The 24217-nt window shown below is 43.9% G+C and overlaps 1 protein-coding gene across 1 annotated transcript; it reads right to left on the bottom strand.

The window, feature by feature from the left end:
* Window positions 1–336: 336 nt before the first annotated feature.
* Window positions 337–24217, bottom strand: LOC145404890 (uncharacterized). Its single transcript, XM_080276391.1, has 5 exons — window positions 24203–24217; window positions 21497–21667; window positions 19021–19675; window positions 2284–2552; window positions 337–1379 (listed from the first exon to the last, which is right to left on the bottom strand). Exons 1-5 carry the CDS (start codon window positions 24215–24217, stop codon window positions 1275–1277), a joined length of 1215 nt encoding a protein of 404 aa, XP_080132517.1. The 3' UTR covers window positions 337–1274.

Raw genomic sequence — 24217 nt, 5'->3', positions numbered from 1 at the left:
AAAAAAGCAAAACAGGAAGTAAACAGTACTGAAACAAAGTTGTATCCAGTTCTTGTCAGTAATAAACAGTGATCTTGTATGGACGAATGACTGAATACACACACGAATCAAAGACAAATTCAGTGAAGTTGAGCATCTGAGTTATCAAATGTACTGCTATTATACTGTACAATACTTCCATGTCTTTTAAACTAGCTGAAGAGCTGATATAAAGTCTTTCACTGCAGCCCTCAAACAGATTTAGTTGAAACTCTGGGGAAAATTCAAAATAAATAAATTAAAATACAGTACAACACTATGAAATTGTTAAATGATCAAAAATCATTATAATCTTAAATAATTTTAACATAAGTGAGAACTTTTTGTGATATGGGCATTTACAAGATGATATATTGCCAGACTGCAAGTTGCAAAATGTCAGCATACAAAACACAAGTCCTTAAATTACAACGAAATGTCTTCAAACTGGGATTACAAACAAAATATTATCCACGTATAAATAACACACAGATTCAATGCATTTTTCTTGAAATTTACTCTATATATAAGGCAGTGCTAAGGCAGTGCTGAGTCTTACAACATATATTACAATATCGTGGCAATGCTCATTGTTGAAATTAAGTCTAAACAATGAGTATCTGGCTACTGAGATCATTTGTTAAAGTCTTTTCCCATCATAACAGCAACAGTATGGTTGTAAAAATATCCTATAAGAACTAATGACTACAACAATCTATAAAAATAATGCTATGAAACAGTTTTAACTTTAACCACTGAATACCTTACCATTTCACCTTGATATATTGCAATACAGTAATCCCTCACGACTCTGATCTGAATGCAAAAAGCTTGAAAGAACTTCAGTGTATAAAGAGCATCAATATAATGCCATTATTATCCCATTAAAACTATAACATAGTGTACAGAGTGTCTCATGAATCTGAAATCATAGGGTAAAACAGAATTTCGTTATTAACTGATACCTGTACAAGTAACACCATCAATACTGATACAATCTGCCATGAGACTGCTGACTGGGTACATCATCTACACTGGAATACCAATCAAAATGGTGGATGCAATTAGCACATTCTACTCTATGATTCCAGACTTACAGGACACCCTGCAGATTACTTGAGGTATAAAGATTGCTATTGCACTTTACAGTTTACAAAGAAAAATGTGTCAGCGATATGTAACTTGTCTTCATTCAGTGGGCAGACAGTTTAGGTCAAGGTCAAGGCAGGCTGAGGGGTGGAGGCCAACTGTGACGGTCAGACACAGGTTGGGTCTGAGGATGAAAGGGACGATCTGATTCCCCGCCGGAAGCTGTTCCGCAGCTGTCCCCAGACAGACACAGTACCTTCCTCACCTATTTCCTGCAAAAGGAATAAATCTTTCTATATATCTAATCAACTACTATGCCAGAAACAACAAAGTGGTGGTATACATAAAAGAGTGGTTTGAAACTGTGAAAGTACTATTCAGTAAAGAAGAACTACATAATGGTGTTAGTGTTCCATGTACTCTAGTGTGAAGACTGGTATCAGGTATGTGGCCACAGGCTGTTGCTGCTTAACCCTAGTCTCTCTGACTGGGCAGACCTGTCAAACACAGGCAAGCACCCATTTCTGTGGGGCTGTCTTATAGGTAGAGTACAACACATACACCATGTAGGAGTCCAGTGCCCCCTTGTGGTTGACAGTGCCTCACTGGAGCTGTAAGATGATCTTTCCCACAGTGAGATGCAAGGAAAAACGAGAAGGTTTGGCTCTCAGATGCATGCCACAGCTCCTCTACTCAGGGTGCATAGTGCCACCACATGTAGACTCCTTGTCAGCACTGTGGCCACAGGCAGATATCCTGAATTAAAAGGTTCAATTCAGAGTACAGGTAAGTGGCAATTTATGAAGTAACTGTATCGAGAGAATGAACTGCATAGATGATACTGTACAGTGAATTCTGCATTCTGACTCATAAAACTGACTCTTCTCACACTATCCTACTTTACCCATCCTCGTCCATCTCCAATGCATTCTTCCAGTAATCAAACTGCTTCCTAAAATAACTTTAAATACTAGCCTACCTACAATACAAATTTAGGGCATCTTAAGTTTTAGTAACCCCTCGACCCAGTGATCTCATGAAACTGATAGAGAACTGCTGATTATACCTCAGTGCAGTCAGTATATGAAGGTCCTAGGTTATGTTCCTGCATCAATAATTAAAAAAGAAAAAAAAGTTTCCTTCGGGAAAAAATACAAAGTTGGATGAAAGACTAACCTGACGTGTGGGGGCAGAAGAAGAACAGAAAGAGTCTGCAATCATGCGCAATTCTCGGCCCACCTCTTCCTCCAAAGTGACATCACATGACAGGGCCCGGTGGCGTTGCCATGCTGGACGACTCACAAGTGTTCTGGGGCCCTGGCGGGAACCTATGGAGGGGGGGTTGGAGGAAGGTGGGGTGCAGGCTCCAGTGGCACGACCCTCAGTGTCTACCACAAGGTCAGGCAGTGCCAGCACCAACACCCGCCGGCGGTGACCACTGCTGGCTGCAACAACAATAATATGGTTAGGTGCAGCACATTTAATTACTATACAATGCAAAAACACTATACAGTACTCGTCAGAAGTATTCAGCGTTGTCCGCCAGGTGCGCAATACTTATGGCCCAAAAAGAATCACCCATTTTTGGGGGTAAGAATTGAGCCACAAGTTTGAGCTACGAGCATGACGTCACGGTAGCCTGAGGCCTTCCGACACGCTGGTTGGTTCCCGCCTCAGTCGCCCACGGGCTGCCTGAGAGAGAGGAACTCCGCCGAGTGTCCCTCTCAAATTGCGCCATTTTTTACCGGTGTCCCGCAGTGTTTTGGCCTTTAAAACTTTGTTATGGCACCTACCCGTGAACTATCGAGTGAAATCATATCCCAGATCATTGTTCTAAAGGAGGCAGGCCACCAGACAAAGGAAATTAGTGAATTGGCTGGTGTGGCACAATCGACAGTGCGTCGTTGGTGTGCGCGGTTTCGGAAGGAAAACAGTGGTGAAGTTCCCACAAAGAAACCGAGGTCTGGTAGGCCTAGGAAAACTTCCCCAAGGTCTGTTAATGTTTTGAAACGTGCAGTGGAGTTTAATCCTCGAGTGAGTGCAAGGAAAATTAAGGAGAGCAACCCAGAAGTGTTTGGTGAGGTGTCAGAGAGAACAGTGTCTCGTAGGGTGCATGAGCTTGGTTACACAAGTCACAGGCCTGTGAAAAAGCCTCTTCTCTCTAGCAGCCAGAGAATTCGTAGGCTTGCCTTTGCTAATAAATATCTAAACTGGGGTGAGGAGCAATGGTTGTCAGTGTTGTGGTCTGATGAGGCAACGTTTAGTGTTAACTGTAACAGAGGAGCACGCAAAGGTAGTGACCCACTTGACCCATGGTATGTAGAAAGCACAGTTAAACATCCTGATTCACTCATGGTATGGGGTTGTTTCTCAGGGAAGGGTTTGGGGAAGCTTGTTGTACTTCCCAAGAACCTCAGAGTGAATCAGGATGTTTACCTGGAGCTTCTGTGTGATCATTTACCAGACTCCTTCAAGCTAACAGGTGCACGAGTGTTTCAGCAGGACGGTGCACCTGCTCACAAGGCCAAATCGGTCACCAATTGGCTTCGTGACTGCGAGGTATCATTCATGACAGACTGGCCAGGAAATAGCCCAGACCTCAACCCGATTGAAAACCTCTGGTACCTCGTAAAGAAGAGTCTCCAAGGGAAGGACGTGAGCTCTCTGCCTAAGCTGGAAGCCGCCATTCGTGACTCCTGGGACAAAATACCGCTCCAGCACCTCAGGAGCCTCGCCCTTTCACTTCCAAGACGTCTCAGGTCCGTGAAGAAACGTAAAGGCTACCCTACGAAGCACTAAAGGTAAATAAAATGCATTATTTATATGTTTTTTCAATGTTGAAAGGTTTGTTTCTCAGGAGGGACGCAGGGCGCTCCATACTTCTGACGAGCACTGTACAATCCTATGAATTTTAGATAATACATTTCACCGAATGCTGAAGAAATATTTAAACAGCAGTTGTAATATCCTAAAGGTAAAGGGTAAGCAGTACCATACTCTTTCTCTTACATCAAGTGTCATCCTAATACCTAGTCTAACAAAAGTCACTCACTCTCTCACCTACTTTGCTCATTCACTCACTTTCCCACACACTCTCCCAGCTCCTCACTCACTCACTTAGATTCCCATTTACTCACTGACCCACTATCGCTCATTTCCTCATTTAGCCAACTCTCATTCTCCCTAGTTCACTCATATACTCAAATTCTCACACTTACACTTACTAGCAATTCACTCATCCATATATTCACCATTAACTCACTCTTCTCCTACTCAGTAACTATAAATCACTTTCAAATTCTGTCCTCCTACTCTCCTACTCACACTCAACCACTCACTTTACTCTCATTAACTTTCAGCTGAAAACTTAAGCTTTCACCTTCATTCTCTCAAACATCACTATATCAGTCTCTCACTCTCTCTTTCACATTCACTCTAAATCAGTTAATCTTGCTTTCCTGTCCTAAACTCTCCCACAACCAATTAATACGCACTAACCCTCATGCTGTTACTCACTTACTATCTCATACTGACTCAGACAAGTTAACTCAGTCACACAGTTACCGTACTATCGCACTACCACACTGTTAGGCTATTTAAAGTAGAAAGTGGGGGTGCTCACCATCCACTGACTTGATGTAGTGCTGCTCACTGGTGTCTGCCCTTTCCTCTCCCCTTTCCTTCTTTCTTTCCTTCCTCTTCTGTTTTTCCTTCATTTTTTCCTCATCCTTCTGCCTACATGTGACTTTACATTCCCTCTTCTGTCTTTCTTTCCTTCATCCTTTCATCTTCCTTCTGCCTGTGGGTGACTCTACACTGAGTGACAAGCCAAATACCATTTACTATGCTGGGTGGTAACCATATAACCAAATTATGGAGCCTGATGGTTTAGTGGGTAATTAATGCGCTCCAATCGGAATGAGCCGGTGAAGGCTAATATCCAAGGGGTATTTGGAGTTTAACGCTCATGTAATGCCACTCAGGGATGAGTGAGGCTGGTCACTCTCATTTTAAATGTCAGGATCAACTTGCCTAGCCCTGGGCTGCTACACTCCTCAAATGGCAATGTAGGATTGGATGATGGATGGATAACTCTCTCTTTCTAGGTGTGTGTGTATTACATACTGATATATATATATATATATATATATATATATATATATATATATATATATATATATATATATATATATATATATAAAGGTTAACGCACCACCTGTAGAAAATTAAGGTGGGGGTAGTGATAATGGTGAAGGGTGGAGTATCTTATCAGATTTATATGTGCAGATGATGCTGTGTTGCTTGCAAACAGTGAAGAACATCTTTGATACAGGTTCAATTCTCTGAATAATCATCAGCATCTTGGTCTTAAGTCAACGGTAGCTGGGAGTAAAGTGACAGCTGTGACTCTGGAAGACGTGCTGGTGAATGGAGAGAGGCTAGAGCTGGTGAATGAGTCCACGTACTACACATCTGACCAATAACAGAGATACATGCGTCAACACAGTACTAACTCAAGGAAAACTGTTTATTCTCAAGATCAATACCCCGCCGGCAAATTCGTCTTCTGGAAGCACAAGTAATAACACAAACATCATCATGGTAGTAAAGTTGTTAAGGAGACTGCTGGGTGGGTTCAGGACGCGAGGGGCTACCAAGGTCAAATGTGAGCGGGTGCGGGTGCGGGAAGAGGCTTATAGATGCAGGTGGCGGGGTACGGGTGCCCGCGGCGGGGGCATTATGGGGCGGAGGGAAGCAGGTGGCCGCTGGGAGAGAGGGAGGGAAGGAAAGAAGGAGCGAGGGAGAGAGGAAAAGAGGGAGGGAAGGAAAGAAGGAGCGAAGGAGAGGAAAAGAAGGAGCGAAGGAGGGAAGGAGAGAAGGAGCGAGAGAGGGAATGAGAGGGGGAGCGAGGGAGGGAAGGAAAGAGGGAGAGAGGGGGGGAAGGAGAGAAGGAGCGATGGAGGGAGGAAGAGAAGGAGGGAGGGAGGAAGAGAAGGAGCGAGGGAGGGAAGGAGAGAGGGTGCAAGGGAGGCAAGGTGAGAGGGAGCGAGGGAGGGAAGGAGAGAGGGAGCGAAGGGGGGAAGGAGAGAAGGAGCGAGGGAGGGAAGGAGAGATTGAGCAAAGAAGGAAAGGAGGCACGGAGCGAGGGAGGGAAGGAGAGAGGGGACAGGGAGGCTCGCTTGCCAGAGGACTCAGTGACGCACCCACCAACCCAATCACAACACGGGGTATACTGTGAGGAAGGGATTTTATGAATAATCTAGTCTCCCTCTCGTAACAGATCTGAAGGAACAACAAACATGGGACAATTCTGTGTTCCTTCCTTTGACTTTCAATACATAAATAAACAGCGGTGACATATTTCTTCGTAATTATATTTTCGTAGGAGGGACGAGAGAGAAGATTCAACCTCAGCCTACATCATATCTTACGCCGGGGAATCGATGGTAAATGCGTTTTGAAATCCCACCCATGGCTCGTATTTAATGTACCCTATGAACTTAACGCCATAAATAAACGAAATTATAGGTAACATACACAGAGAAAATATACATGTGTAATCAAGAAAATAGATCGCACAGGAATAAGTGTTACGAAGTGGATTTATGCCAACAAGACGGTTCTACTTCCTACGCTTATAACTTCCATCATTGTCATCCAAACATTTCGTAAAAGCTACGTACGGTATACAGTTGCGGTCAAAAATACAAATACTCACTACGATACATAGCGATAAAATAAATACAATAAACAGAATAAACCAACGATACAATACAAAAAAATACAATATACCCAACAATGCTATTTTAGGAGCCCTACCAGCTGTCAGAATATGATGTAACACTTTTGTTGTTTTTCTTTTCCTTACTTTTTTTTCTTGCTCTCCTGACCGTGCCTCACCCAATCCTTAGGTGAGAAACGGTCTACCTGATGGTGATGATGATAATGACGATGATGATGATGATGACAATTCCTGAACATAGATAAAAGATAATGACCGCAACTTTATAAACCAAAATAATTTACTGATAAGATACTGAACAAAGACATGGACTGAGTATAGAAAAAGTTTAGTCCTTTCACTTTAATTTGGCCCAATTTTCGTCCAACTGTAGCTTACTCCACGTAGCTCAGTGGCAGAAAATGACAATACAACGGCTCTACATCCTTTCCACAACACTTCTTCGTGACTGGCATCACAGTGTTAATCTACTGCAACAATTAAGCATTCACTAAGGAGAGATGGCAATTTTAGGCCGAGTTAAAGTTTGTATATTGCGATGTGTGTGTGTGTGTGTGTGTGTGTGTGTGTGTGTGTGTGTGTGTGTGTGTGTGTGTGTGTGTGTGTGTGTGTGGTAAGGAGTACACTAACTGGCAGTGATGGGTGGGTGTGGACTAGGGTGTTAAGGCATAATGACCTCTACGCACATGGGCATTAATGTGTGTGTGTGTGTGTGTGTGTGTGTGTGTGTGTGTGTGTGTGTGTGTGTGTGTCTGTGTCTGTGTGTGTGTGTGTGTGTGTGTGTGTGTGTGTACTAGAGGTCGTGGTGACTGGCTATCCTACTCTTGAAAGGATACATGTGTACACCAATGACGCACATGACTACACGCACACAGGAAGATACAAAGACACACTTGAGCCAGTGTGACGCGTGGCGGGTTTTTGTCCTCACCCTACACACTACCTTCACCACATCAACTCACACTACTTTCACCACATCAACTCTATCATTCACACTACCTTCACCACATCAACTGTCATTCACACTACCTTCACCACATCAGCCCTATTATTCACACTACCCTCACCACATCAACTCACACTTCTGTACCTTCACCACATCAACCCTATCATTCACACTCCCTTCACCGCATCAACTATTATCATTCACACTACCTTCACCACATCAACTATCATTCACACTACCTTCACCACATCACTCCTATCATTCACACTACCTTCACCACATCAACTCACACTACCATCACCACATCACTCCTATCATTCACACTACCATCACCACATCAACTATCATTCACACTACCATCACCACATCACTCCTATCATTCACACTACCATCACCACATCAACTATCATTCACACTACCATCACCACATCACTCCTATCATTCACACTACCATCACCACATCAACTATCATTCACACTACCATCACCACATCAACTATCATTCACACTACCATCACCACATCAACTATCATTCACACTACCATCACCACATCACTCCTATCATTCACACTACCATCACCACATCAACTATCATTCACACTACCATCACCACATCAACTATCATTCACACTACCATCACCACATCACTCCTATCATTCACACTACCTTCACCACATCAACTATCATTCACACTACCATCACCACATCAACTATCATTCACACTACCATCACCACATCAACTATCATTCACACTACCATCACCACATCAACTATCATTCACAATACCATCACCACATCAACTATCATTCACACTACCATCACCACATCAACTATCATTCACACTACCATCACCACATCACTCCTATCATTCACACTACCATCACCACATCAACTATCATTCACACTACCATCACCACATCAACTATCATTCACACTACCATCACCACATCAACTATCATTCACAATACCATCACCACATCAACTATCATTCACACTACCATCACCACATCAACTATCATTCACACTACCATCACCACATCAACTATCATTCACACTACCATCACCACATCAACTATCATTCACACTACCATCACCACATCAACTATCATTCACACTACCATCACCACATCAACTATCATTCACACTACCATCACCACATCAACTATCATTCACACTACCATCACCACATCAACTATCATTCACACTACCTTCACCACATCAACTATCATTCACACTACCATCACCACATCAACTATCATTCACACTACCTTCACCACATCAACTATCATTCACACTACCCTCACCACATCAACTATCATTCACACTACCTTCACCACATCAACCCTATTGTATCATTCACACTACCTTCACCACATCAACCACATCTTCACTCACTTGACGGCGTTGTCTTTACTGTCAAGGGGTAATATTTTCAATCCCAATTAGTCTTGAAATAAGTTAAAAAAAAAAAAATCTATTAAAATATATAGAGAGAGAAAAGAAAAAAAACTGCACCGGGTATGTGGGATATGAGGTTAGGTTGATGATGATGATGGTGATGATGATGATGATGGGCATAACCTCCTCCACTTGAGCAACTCAATCTCAGGACCAACTTAACTAATCCTTCCACTAACAAGATTTTTTTTTCACGATACATACGTAGTCGGAATTAAGTCAAGAAAAAAAATCAAGGTCATTCTCTTCCATATTTAATTCTGGATGAGCATTAGTAGTAGTAGCAGTTGTAGTAGTAGTAGTAGTAGTAGCAGTAGTAATAATAATAATAATAAAAATAATAATAATAATAATAATAATAATAATAATAATAATAAAGGAAAAAGAAAGCTACAATATGACGAAGCCTGTGTGGGGGTGGTAGTGTGTGTAATATCCGTCGCCGTTTGCTTGTGTGTGTGTGTGTGTGTGTGTGTGTGTGTGTGTGTGTGTGTGTGTGTGTGTGTGTGTGTGTGTGTGTGTGTGTGTGTGTGTGTGTGTGTGTGTGTGTGTGTGAGAGAGAGAGAGAGAGAGGATAAGTGAGGGTGAGGGAGGAGGTGGAGGAGGAGGCAGGATAAGAGGGAGAGGGGGAGGGAGGATAAGAACAAGGAGAGACGGGAGGAGGGGGAGAGGAGGAAGGAGGAGGGAGGTAAGAGGGAAGGGGGGAAGGAGGAGGGAGGTAAGAGGGAAGGGGGGAAGGAGGAGGCAGGATAAGAGGGAGAGGGGGAGGGAGGATAAGAACAAGGAGAGACGGGAGGAGGGGGAGAGGAGGAAGGAGGAGGGAGGTAAGAGGGAAGGGGGGAAGGAGGAGGGAGGTAAGAGGGAAGGGCGGAAGGAGGAGGGAGGTAAGAGGGAACGGGGGGAAGGAGGAGGGAGTTAAGAGGGAAAGGGGGGAAGGAGGAGGGAGGTAAGAGGGAGGGGGGAAGGAGGAGGGAGGCAAGAGGGAGAAGGGGGGGAGGGAGAGTAAGAGGGCGAAGGGGAGGGTGTACAGCCAGAGCCCGAGGCAATCCACCTGTGAAGAACTACTGGGTCTTTGTCCTTACTACCACTACCACACACTGTCACTCTCCCTAGCCCTCCCTCCCTCACCATCACTCTCCATCTCCCCCCCTATACCACCACCACTACAACACTACTGTCACTCCCTACCACTCCCTCTCTATCTAAGCACACCATCACACTATCCACCTTCCCTCTGTACCACCACCACCACACACTGTCACTCTCCCTAGCTCTCCCTCCCTCTCTCCCTAGCCCTCCCTCTCCATCTCCCCCCCTATACCACCACCACAACCACACACTATCACTCTCCCTAGCCCTCCCTCCCTCTCTAAGCACACCATCATACTGTCCACCTTCCCTCTGTACCACCACCACCACACACCACTTCCTCTCTCACCAAATCATCACGCACTGTCCCTCTCACCCTCTACCACAATCACCACCACCAAACACTGTCCTTAGCCTTCTCTTACCACACCATCACGCTCTCCAACTCCCCCTCCACTATCACCAACACGTGTCATTGTCCCTCTCTACCACCACTACACACACACACACACACACACACACACACACACACACACATCCTATCCTTCCTTCCCTCTCTCCGTTAGCACACTACCACTCTAACCACCTATCCCTTTATTATCACTACCACCACCGCCTCCACTATTCCACCACTACCGCCACCACACTGTTCATTTCCCCTACTATCACCACCACACTCACTCACTCTCCCTTTCTATCACCACACCCACCATCAATTACCCACACTACCACCACAACACACAGTACCACTCCCTCCACACTACCACCACTATCAGTCATTCACCCTTTACCATCACCATCACACTCTCTCTCTCTCTCTCTCTCGTTACCAAGCAACCGGTGTTTACAGATGCTGTCATGTCTTTAAAGGCTGAGTTATCTCGTGTTTTGCTGTTTATCAATGTTTCGCTTCTCACATTACATTACCTCGTCTCTCTCTTTCTCCCTCTCTCTCTCTTTACCCGGCAACAACAAACATGAATCATCACGCTCTCTCTCACCTTTTCTCTCGCCACACTCCCTCCCTGCCTCACTTTCCCTCCTAATTCTCCCTCCATCCTTCCCTCCCTCACCTTTCCTCCAACCCTCCCTCCGTCCCTACTCCCTCCCTCCATCCCACTCCCTCCGTCCCTACTCCTCCTCCACCAATATCTTTTCTTCTCCCAGTTTTTTCCATCTATTATCTTCCTTCTTTCCCTTCCAATCAGCCCTTCTTTCCTTCAACTGCAATTATCTGACTCTTTCCTTCTCTTCCCTTGTTCCTCACCCTTCCTCCTCCCTTCCTCCGGCATTTCCTTCTCTCCTGTTCTTCCATTCCTCCAGTTTCCTTCCCTCCCTCCACCATTTCTCTCCCCAATCCCTCTCTGCACCACCTTTCTCTTTTCCCCATCCCCTCACTGCTTTCATTCCTTCTCCATTCTCCTCCCTTTTCCCCCCACTTCATCCTCTTCCTATTCTCCTTGTCCACCTCTTCAACCTTCCCTCATTACCCCTTTCATCACCTCCCTTCTTTTCCCCATTATCTCTCCATCACCTTCATTTTCTCTCTTCACCTAATCTTCTCTCTGCATCATCTCATCACATTTACCTCCTCTGTCTTTTCCACGTTAACCTCTAATGCTATCTGTCTTCATTTAACATAACTACTTTACTAAACATTAAAACATAGAAGAAAACAAGTACTGTATGTCGTTTGGATCCACTCTAGGCAACGCTTGCTCAAGGGTATGGCTTAACTACGAGAAGTGAGCGTAAGTGGGAGTACAAGATCTAGACAGAGAGATTACGACGAGGATAACTAAGCAGAAAGCACCATGCCTCATCCCACCCCACCAACCAAACCAAACCCTCCAATCCAAACCGGCAGGAAAAGTGAGAAGGAACATTATGCATTAAACGCAAGCATGGAACTGGAAAAGAATGCATAACAGCCAACACTATACGACAATTTTTCACTAACCAATTATGCTCCTAAAGTAAACCTACACCTGAAAAACTGTCGCATTAGCATCAACATCGCTACACAATTCAATTCACTTGTCTACTGTTAATTTGTAACCACTACTCTACCTGATAACCAATGACTTGCTCCTTTGTAAATGAAAGGGAAACTGAAAACTGCCGAATTATCACTTATAAATCTTGACACGGCGACGTGGAGAAGATTTGTTTGTGGCCAACCCTTACGGGATTAAGGTGTCTGGAAACAGATAGATATATAGATAGAAATATTGAATGTTACTGTTTCAACAAACTTCCTACGTTATGTTTCTCCACCTCCTCCTCCTCTTCCTTCCTCCAAACCCCTTCTTTCGTTCCTTCCTCTTCCCCCCCCACCTCTCCAGTGCCCCGTGCTACTGTTGATGGCTCCGTACTGTACCTTGTGTGTGTGTGTGTGTGTGTGTGTGTGATAATTCATGAATGTACAGTAAATGTGCGTGATGTATGTATGCACTGTGGGACTATTTATTCATGTGTGTGTGTAATTCACCGGGTCGGTCAGGATCACTTTGATGGTCGTGATCGTCAGCTTTTACCCTCCCGGAAGGGAGCTGAGAGCTCATATAGTCCGATCTAAGGGCAAGGCTGTGACCTTCACACACGCACACACCCGTCCCCTTGCTCAAGGGGGACAGTAACCACCCACTTCATCAGTGAAACTTTTCGCAACCTGAGCGAGGCGCGAACTCCCGTCTACCAGTTGGCAAGCGAGAACGTTACCACTGCACTAGCGAGCGGTATGTGTGTGTATGTGTGTGTGTGTGTGTGTGTGTGTGTGTGTGTGTTCCCCCAAGGTTACTCCATCCCTACAGCTGAAGGAACCAGTGTTTTTGTTCCTTTACCCCACCCATCTTACCTCATCTCACCTCTACCCAAAGGAGGAGGAGGACGAGGAGGAGGAGAAGAAGAAGCGGAGGAGGAGGAGGAGGATTAATATTATCACCACCAACCAGTTTTATTCTATCTTCACACACACACACACACACACACACACACACACACACACACACACACACACACACACGGATAAGCTGAAAACGTAAGGAGACGGAGTGAAAACAACACCTCTCAACCCCTTCAGCCTGAGGACTTGTTTTTGGATGAGGGAGCATCTCCAGGCGGGGCTCTGTCCGTCTGTCTCTCACTGATGATTTTCGGACGCGGTGTTCCAGTCCCGCAGAAGTTACCGAGGTCACACCACTTACACAATATACCACATCATCCTTTCACACCACAATACCAACCATACACACCACACCACACAATACCATCCTTCCACACACCACACAATACCACCCTTCCACACCACACCACACCACACAATACCACCCTTCCACACCACACCACACAATACCATCCTTACATACCTCACCACAAAACGAGAAACTTTTTTTTTTAAACAAGGTAATAAAGACTGTACCAAACTCTTGAAAAAAAAAAAAAAAAAGGAGGAAAGAAAGAAAAAGGTTAAAAGAAAATGAGAAAACAAAAAAAACGAAGGTAAGAAAGAAAGGAAGGAAGGAAAACGAAGAAAGAAAAATCACCTAAAAAAAACCATGAAAATAAAATACTATGGAAAGCAAAATCATATCACCTGACACATCGTCCAGGTGAGCAGGTTAAATTTAAATATCCTGTCGTGACGTCATCCACGGGTAGGTTACGTCACACTCAGGCACGGAAAGGTAAACAAAGGGAGATTGGGTTCATATTCTCCCTCACACCTACTCCTCGGCGATTTATTTTTGGATACGGCTGGCTAACATCAATTTGTGTTTTATTTATGCTAAGTAAGGTGGTATTTGAATGGTTTAACACTAGAGGATGGTAAGTAGTAATAAGCAAAATAAATCGTTTAAAAAGGTTAGGCCACAGTTTCTTATCACTTGTCGGAACTGTGTTATTGTCACCACTTGAATACTGAGTCTTAGTTGCATGAAATACAATAAAAACGAGTCTCCTTGGTTACTAGTTGAATAGACCCCACTTGGAGCCAAAAAATGATGTATGTTCTGAACCATCTATATTTGTCATCAACAGGTCCATTTGAACACTTACGGGGCTCTGCAATTATAAAAAAAAAAAAAAAAGGAAGGAAGGAAGGATGGAAGGAGGGTGGGAAAGAAGGAAGGAAGGAAGGGAGGGAGGGAGGAAAAAAAGAAACGTGATCATTATGGACTGACTTTTTTTAAGCCAATGAAAAAATATAGCACAAAAAAAGGAAGGTGAGATGATGAATGAGGCAGGGCAGACACTTGGTGAGGCAGGTTAGTGAAACAGGGGATGAGGCAGGTTGGTGAGGCAGGATAAAGAGCCAGTGAGACAAGAGGTGAGGCAAAAGAGAGCTCGTGAGTCAAGGAGTAAGGCTGGTTCGTGAGGCAGTGAGTGATGCACGGTAGAGAGCCAGTGAAGCAAGGGGTAAGATAGAGAGCTGGACCTGGTGAGGCAGTGAGTGAGGCAGGGTAGAGCTGGTGAGGAAGGTAGAGTTGGTGAGGCAGGATGGAGAGCTGGTGAGGCAGTGAGTGAGGCAGGGTAGAGAGCTTGTGAGGCTGGAAGAGTTGGTGAGGCATGGTAAAGAACTGGTGAGGCAGGTTGGTGAGGCAGGACAGGTTTGGGAGAGGAGGGCAAGCAAAAGGCGAGATGGTAGGAGAGATGGAGAGGGGAAGAGAGAGGGGAGAGGGGAGGGGAGAGGAGAGGGGAAGGGAAAGGGGGAGAGGGCAGCACAGAACAAGCGAGCAAATAGTGGCAATATAATAAAAAAAAAAAAAAAAATGACGAGGAAAAACAGTTGTATGAAAAAATAAGAAAATGCCATGAGAAGAAAAGGAGGAACATCGTAAGAAAAAAAAATCTGAACAAACGATAAGTGAAAAAAAAAAATAAACAAGAATTATAGATGAAATTGCAAGGAGAAAAAATACAAAGAAATAAAATGTGGTGTAAACAGCGAAGATAATGGAACTTCCACGAAAATGTTCCTTTTTTTTCTTTACTATTGGAAGGAAGCGACAAACCGACGAAAAAGAAAAGAAAAACACAAAATATGAAAACGAAACGTGGTGTGATGAACGATAACAAATGGACCGAAAAGAAGAAGGTCCCATTTTTCATGCTGGGAGGGCGGACTGAAGGCGTTAATAAAAAAAGAAATAAAATAAAATAAAATAAAATCGTACCTTTCAGAGAACAGGAATCAAGGGGTAGGTTCAGGGTGTGTGTGTGTGTGTGTGTGTGTGTGTGTGTGTAAAGATACCACCACCCAAGTATTTCCTCCACACCATATTGGGCAACTCCACTCATTCACTCCAAGGCCGTCCTCTACAGTACATTTAAATCTTGCCCTCAGCTGACTATTATCCTGTACTGAACTCAATCCTGGCTCATATGAACGTGAACCCAGTGGACTGCAGGCCGAAGCATCACTGGTTCCAAAGTTCACCATTCTCCTTTCGAGGGATAGAGAGGGGATTAAGGGACGCTGTGTATAACTGGGCAGTTCCATCCCTCCGTAATATCGGTGCCACCACGTGAAGGCGTCCCTCTCCTGCACCGTAACAGGAATAAAATAGTGTTATCGGATTGAAGAGGTAATGAAAGAGACGGGAGAGGACGAACCCCCATCCTACCCCCACTCTTGTTACGTATTGGGAAAGTGATACGGCTGAGGAGGAGGAGGAGGAGGAGGAGAAGGAGGAGCAGGAGGAGGGGAAGGAGGAGCAGGAGGAGGGGAAGAAGAATCAGGGAGAGGAGGAGGAGGGGAAGGGGAAGGAGGAGGAGGAGGAGGATAGCATTAATAAAGTTACCGTGATAAAGAGAGGGACCCTTTGATCAGAAAACGTATTTTATTGACTAATTTTTATAACTTCCATAAGATTTTAATTACTTTAAGAATGGCCTGGTCTTACTGAAGGGTTAATGGACGCTGTATCTTACATCTCCAGTTCCAAAAGTCCCTACGAAGCTAATAATAATAATATGATGATGATAATACGTTGAAAAAAATAACAATGAAATAATTTAATGTGTGTGTGTGTGTGTGTGTGTGTGTGTGTGAGAGAGAGAGAGAGAGAGAGAGAGAGAGAGAGAGGGAGGGAGAGAGAGGGAGAGAGAGAGTCGTCCTGAAGGAGTTAGAGCAGAGAGTGAGTGAGAGACGGCAAAGTTACAAAGTCATTGTTTATTACGTAGTTAGGTGGTGTCAGGGTGGACGGGAGGCTGAGTGATGGTCTCTCTCTCTCTCTCTCTCTCTCTCCTCACCTGCCAACCACAAACACCGGGGGAGGGTTTTGGCCGAGGGAGGAGGTAGGGGAGAGAGGGAGGGAAAGGAGGGGACGAGGGAGGGAAGAGGAAACTAAAGACGAGACGAGAGGGAGACCAGACTGGGCAGCTCCCTCTTACTGCCCTTTGTTACACACCTACTGTCCTTCTTTCCACCTCAACCAAGCCACTAACACTCATACAAATCTCATTATTCTTAGGCTAATGCATACAGTATTATACAAAACATCCCACATCAATTTTATCAAGCTTAGGCAAGGCTCAGGCTACCGTATAATTATGCTCACTCACACACACACACACACACACACACACACACATCCTGAACCAACTGCAATGTTCTTTCCATCAAAAGCGAGTCATCCTCACAAAAACAAATCTCATTCTTTGGATCGTACTCTTTGAGTCTCTGGAGGTTCGTAGCACCTCCATCTTAATTTACTTCACACACACACACACACACACACACACATACGCATACACACACACACACACACACAATCAACCATGCGAACATAAGGGAAAAAACAGGTTCAAATGATAGTGAGTACATACAATAAACGATGGCAAAATAATACGTAGAGAAGTCGTTCCCATGATGTTTACTGTGGTATTATGAAAAGGGCAGGTGTGGTGGTGGTTGTCTAGCCCTGCCGTCACCGTGGGAGCCATACTGACATCACAAGGGGGATAGGAAAGGGGAAGGAAGGGGACAGGGGAGGGGGAAGGGAGATGTTTACCATAAAGTCACACGTTACCCACTTGTCCCATCTCCCTCCCGTATTTCACCTGACCCCCCTACCTCAAATCACTATTTCTATTTCTCCTACTCTCTCTCTTTCTGTGTGTGTGTGTGTGTGTGTGTGTGTGTGTGTGTGTGTGTGTGTGTGTGTGTGTGTGTGTGTGTGTGTGTGTGTGTGTGTGTGTGTGTGTGAACTGAAAATAGTTAAAAAAAAAAAACACTGAAAATACATGCCCACCCCTGTGAGGACTCCTTCCCCCTCCCCAAGCCGTTTATCACCTGCCAGGCGAGCGAGAGGAGGCTGGGGTCAGTTTCCGGTGGTCGACCCCCACGGGTTTACCTCCCCCCTCCATGACCACCACCACCACACCTGCCCCTCCCACTGAGTCACTCACTTTGTCATTGCTCCAGCATTCAACCTTTACAATGTGCCTCTCTCTCTCTCTCTCTCTCACACACACACACACAGTATGGAAGCTGAGGAAGCACATGGACAATGGACAGAAATTGAAGGAAGCAGTATGTAGGGAGATTCAGATAATAGGTGCACCCCTATTTTTACCAGGCATTCAATGGAATGGCACTATCCCACACGTTGCATGAAGGGCAATTTTGCATAGCCTGTTTGGCCTGTATGGCAATGTACTACCAACTGGACATGAAAAGACCAAAAACTTCCGGATTAGCTGTACAAGACTGGGGAGGGTGGGCATCCTCATCCAAGTGATCTGAGTACTGCATATCTGACCTGTCTTCCCATGCTCACTGTAACAAAAACCACTCTTCTGCTGCTGATACATCACACAAACAGTGCAATACGAGTATGTAAGACATTCACACACCTGCTACTGAGCTAGGGCCTTCCAGAATACAAAGATGTCAATTCTGTTCACAGCCAGCTCACATGAGAGAGCTGCAAGGACTCTGTCCCTGTCTAGATACCTGAAGAGAAGGTACTCCTCCTTGCCCAACTTCTCAAGTCATCAATCTTGGGGATTCTTCCTGAGGATGTCTCAAGTTGGTTGCATAGCGAGAAAAAAAAAAAACAAGCCACCAAATCCACTGTTAAATCATATGCATCTGCTTTAGGCCATCCAAAGAAGCTTTGCTTCCAATTTCATCTTGTGCCTTACCAAGCAAATCCATACACACAAAGCTCTGGTGGTGGCTAGAAAGTCAAAGACATGAGTGGCATGAACAGAAAAAAGAATGTCTGTCTTGGAGGACAGACTACAGGTCTTGTAAAGCATTATAACTGGAGACAAATAGTATATCCTTTCCTCAGCTCCCTGTACCTGGGGTAATTCCTCCTGTCACCATTTACAATGCCTGAGTGATATTACAAAAACTGTGAGCCATTTTGCTTTGGATACCCCCAATGACTCTAAATGAGTTTTTAGCTTTACAAAACTTTTTTCTTCTGCTGTGTTTTCTTTTTCACTTGTCTCCCCTTCATGCTATCTCAAGTTTACATCTTCTTTCCAAATATCTGGCTTTGTTAGGTTAGATCAAGATTCTGTGGAAGTTACAGCACAATTCATTTACATGTGTTAAGTAGGTGTAAATGAAATCCATCAAACTTCAAGAAACTGCACTTACCTGTCACTGTCTTTATAAGTAATCTGTTAAGCTCTTCACTGAAAATACAGTGAGTACTTACATCCTCCATCCTCCTCAGCCAAGTCAACAAGAGCGTCCCGGGCTGCTCGTGGTACTGAGTTACGGGACTCTGGTGATGGGGTCAGCAGCGGCTTGCCATCAGGCCCAGTGGCAGGCATGGAGCAGGTGCGGCCATGTGAGGGAACCATAGGTGTGAGGGTGCGTGGGAACCGGGGTATTGGGGTGCGGGGTGGGGCAGGACATGACATCTGCTCAGGACAGGAGCGGGTACGGCCACGTCGTACTGGGGTGAGATCTTCTGGGGGTGGGGTCCTTGGAGGTGAGACAGGGCGAGGCTGCAGCCGGCGGTGAGTGTAAGGGATAGCAATAGGTGGGGTGACACCTGGTCGGGGCTGCTGCAGACTGCCTGCTGGTGGTTCATCCTCATCACTGGAGAAGGTGAAAGAAATGGCAGAGGAAGGAGAAGGCACATACCCAGAGTCATGACCACCACTGAGTGAATGCAGTGTCAGCAGGGTCCTGTTCTCAGACCCAGGGGATGTGGGTGGTGTTGGGGTGGCATCCTGCAACAGGGTAGGGTGTAGGTGGCTGATGATACTGGTGTGACTGCCACGCATACCAAACCCAGAGCCAAATATACCTAGTATGGGACCATGAGGCGTCACCCTGGATAACACTCGACTCTCCATCACACCCTGTCAAAAGGACAGTACATTGTGAATATATGGCTAATAATACAATATTCTCACACTCTCTCATCCCTTTTCTGTCCAGTTTGAGTATAAGAGTTAGCCTGTACAGTGTTCTCAGTCTTCCATTGACAAAACTGGTCAACTCTGGTACTGTCTTCCTCAGTCTGTTTTCCTCAGCATATGTCACTCAGTCTTCTAAAAGGAATCTGTTCTGGAAACTGACACTGAGCTGATCTTTCTATTGTAATGGCTTTCTTTTACTGAACTTTCTCTGGATGGAACCACTGTAAGAACTTGGCCTCTGGTTTTTTTTCTCTGCATCAACCCCTTTCAATAAGATTTTTTTTATTATTATTATTATTATTATGCCTTGCCATCTGTACACTATGTTTATCTCACTTGAGGAAACATCTTCCAATGGAAAGAACTGAAACCATCCATCCATCCATCATCCTCCACTACACACTTCCACAATGAAAGGTCTCCCCAAAGCTAAATAAAATCTTTTAGGTAGTAGCAAGAATAAATACAAAAAAGATGCCCTTATGCTAAAGATGCTAATTTCTACAAACCATGCACGTCTTACCTACGCTGCACACAACCATTTGAAGTGAACCCTAAAAAATATAAGAGTTCTGATATGACTGAAAACATTACTGAGTTTATTTCTAACCCCTATGGCCCAGGGAAGAAGTACCCATGCTAAATAACACCATTTGGAATTTGCCGATCTAAAGCCAGGCGTCTTAAAGCCTGAGAGAATGGCTGTTAATGAATCATCTCCAAGCTGCCTTGTCCTCTGGCACTACACTGCCCTTCCTCCATCTTAAACCACTCTCATGCATATACTATACCTCTCCACCCCATCCCTCCATCTTGTCCACTGTCTCCTTCTCCCTCCATCTCACACACACACACACACACACACACACACACACACACACACACACACTTTCTCCTAGTCAATCTCTCACTCTGTATTCACTCTAAATGGCCACACACACTCTCAGGCTACTCCTCTTGACACATTCCACCACATATACATAAACATCAAGGCACATCCAAACTTCCTCATTTAACTGTCTTTCTTCAAGTCACTCCAAATTTCCACTGCTCTCATTCTTGACTTGTATCCTTCTGACAAAATCCAAGCTTCAAATCTATACATTAGTGTGACAATCACAATACTGTACTGCCATATTAATACAGTAATTTCTTTACTTGCATACTCACCTCCCAATTCCATATCACTATCCTCAATGTAACTAAAATCCTCCTAACAGTTCCTCTGGTAATATACAGCTACCTACAACCAATCTTCACTAGTTTTACGTGATTAACAGTCCTGACAAGTGAAACAAAAAGCAGTTACCAGTATGTTACCAAAAGACAAGGCTTGGAATATGTGTCTGCTAATTCATGATACTCGTTGATATGTGGTATCAGGAAGAAAAGTGACATAATGATATGTGGTATCAAAGAGAAAAGTGACATATGACAACCCCTTGAATTTTGATGACATTCTTTTTAGTTTATTGTATTCCTACTACTACCAGATGATTTTATTCTATATAAAGCCCTCTCGTACTACAGGGATTTACTAAAGCTGCATTTAACCCCTCCAGTAAAAAAAATAAATAAATAAATAAAATAATCAATCCTGAACCATATCAAATATCGTTAAGAAGATATCAGTATTGCAAACACCAAGAATAAAACTAAAACTCCATCCCTGGATTGAATGAGCTAATGGTGTACAAGAAAATGCAGTGGAATACTGAAACAGGTGAACTTTTGTCTCTGTACAATCCAAAAAGTACATACCCTTGTGCAGTGACCGTGTTGGGATGATGGGGGTGAGGAAGATCCATCCATCTCTTCAGAACTCGGTGGCTCAAACACATCATCAACAACCACATCCTCACCAGCAGGGAGATGGCTCTGTTGTTCCCATAAACTCTTGCTGTCCACTGGCTGGTCATTCACAGGAAGAACCTGTTGGCAAATACAGCACAGCCATTAGGGTAATGAATCAGGTACCATAATGTACGAGTTTTAACAGCATAAAGATAACATTATATTCAGTAATTCTACAACTACCAAATGAAAATACATCTAAACTATTGCCAAACTACCAAGGCATTTACAGCATGTGCAGGTAACCCCTTCAATACAATGACATCTTCATTATACAGTACGGAACAGTATTAGGTTTTCCTATCATCTTATAATTTGATTAAGCTTAGGGAGGGCTACTTTGAACTTGAGGGGGTTAGATATAGCCCTCACCTACCCCAAAACTACTAGAGGCTTTCTCAAAGTTTGTTAAAACTGTCTGAAAGTAACAAGCACAAGCCATGATGTCACTGGATTCAAGGAATTCAAGTTGTAGAATTACTCAAGCTGTTGGCTGAGTGGGTTTCTTTTCAGCTGAATAAAACTATGAAGCATTACTGGTATAACATTCATATTTCTTAATTACTTCAATAGGATGACATCTATAGTAGATGTCAGTGCTTGAATGAAGGGAAATAAAAGAAAGATTATAACAAAGCCAGTTCAATGTGGAAGAATGACAGTCATGATCAATACTGTACAGTAAATGCTCGAGGGTTGGCAATTTGTTCATTCACTGTCCCATTAGCTCTACAGTATAATCAGCATTAATATGTTAACTAATCACTATCTTAAAGCAACATAAATACAGTAGTTGCATGGCTAAAATGGTGGGGAGAATGGAGTGTGGAGGAGTGCCAACTCCAGTCTGGCACTGCCTCCACAGAACAGTACTAAACAGCTGTGAAATTCTAGACTACTGCACAGTACTTTGGTCTGAATATGGCTGTAAATAACTAAAATGCATCTGTGGTGGTCTGAATGAATATGAATGGCCCTGAAGTTGCCTGAATGGATATAATTAGCCTTGGGGTTGCCTGAATGGATATAATTAGCCCTGCAGTTGCCTGAATGGATATAAATAGCCCTGAAGTTGCCTAAATGGATATAAATAGCCCTGAAGTGGCCTGGATGGATATAATTAGCCCTGAAGTTGCCTGAATGGATATGAATAGCACTGAAGGAAAATACCCAAATTAACCTCAGTAATTACCTGAATAATTATTTCCACTACAGTTAATTTGAATATTTAATTAGGTTTATTTGTATTTTTCTCTGCTTGGGTATTATTTTGTTCAATCTAAGCAATCTCTCCATTTGGGTATTTACTTTGGGTCATATGGGTAATTTCTCCTTCATTTGGGTTATTATTAATGTTCATATGGATACTTCCTCTCGTTTGGTTTAACTGGGTAAGTTGTACGACCCGTATCGAATTATAAAGAAACTATTTAGCTGCGCATGTCACTGGCGGATTTTGGAAGGAGGGGCCACTGGGGCCATGGCCCCTCCCAGGAATGTTGGCGCCCATCTGTAATTCCTTCCAGTTGTTTGCTGCGCCTCCTGTTCCTTTCAACTCCTAGTGCCATAGGCAAGAAGCGACGGTCACCTCACCCTCATCCAGCCATACAGATGTCGCACGCAAAAAGTATCTTTTAATACGTGTGTGTGTGTGTGTGTGTGTGTGTGGAAATGGGGACGTTAGTGAACGTTTTCCTACAGAAAACGTTCACTGTATGTCTAGCCTAACCTTCCAAAGGTTACTCATAAGAATTAGATATATACGGTAGGTAATAAGTAGTGAAATTTTAAGCTGGCTACTAGCGGGCGCCCATTTCTTGCTCCCTCCCCCAGAAGAGCAGTCTATGTCGCCCCTTCTTGTTTGCCCCCCCCCTCCAAAAAAAAAGCCGTCTATGGTGCCCCTTTCTTGCTTCCCACCCCCAGAATAGCCGTCTAGATCCGCCTATGGTGCATATCACTTTCCCTTACTAACAGTAGCCTCCTTATTGCTTCATAGCATAATTATTTAGTCCCCGATTACATGAACGTTTTCTGTATATTTCCTCAAGGAACACCTAATACGTAAACTAATGTCATTAATATGTCTTCACAATAATACTGGCTGAGCACACTGCAGCTTAAAGTACAACTGCAGCTCAGCACCAATAATGCCGATTAACTTGACGCTTTAACATAACTCTGCGAACACATCTGACGGACACTGGAAACTGCAACTGAGCTAACGTACTCAGGAAATATATTCCAAATGTTACTTTTTATACGTATACGGTAGGTCTATGGTGTGAAACAAAATTACATCTAACTCACAGACTACCACAATCTGACGTAATTACAGGAGTCTCACGACAAGCTTCGTAACGTGTGGTAACTTGCTGGTGCTGACCTAAGTCTACTACGAATAGTACACCAAAAATAAACAATGATTTCACCTGACGCAATAAAATGGATGTCATCTTTCACAATATAATGGCTTGTTCATATACTGAAAAGAAAGGTTAATGAACTGTTCATAAATAATGCTTAAGTGAGCTATTAACTTCGGATCTCTATTCCACACTATACCGTATGTTATCCCCGCCATAACATTAAAGTCAGACATTCTACAGTACTTACCCTGTGGTCTGTCAT

This window comes from Coenobita brevimanus, chromosome 65, assembly GCF_032717465.1.
Source record: "Coenobita brevimanus isolate Jiangsu-jjx chromosome 65, ASM3271746v2, whole genome shotgun sequence".
Lineage (NCBI taxonomy): Eukaryota > Metazoa > Arthropoda > Malacostraca > Decapoda > Coenobitidae > Coenobita > Coenobita brevimanus.
Note: the sequence above shows the minus strand (reverse complement) of the source record. Positions and strands in the feature narration are given on the sequence as shown.

Bases quoted from the DNA above. Each gene is read 5' to 3' on its own strand.
- LOC145404890 (XM_080276391.1), bottom strand. The intron at 19,676-21,496 runs GTATGTACTTTT...TCCTTTTGACAG, and splicing joins AACACGGTCACTGCACAAGG to GGTGTGATGGAGAGTCGAGT. The intron at 1,380-2,283 runs GTTAGTCTTTCA...TTCCTTTTGCAG, and splicing joins CTTCTGCCCCCACACGTCAG to GAAATAGGTGAGGAAGGTAC.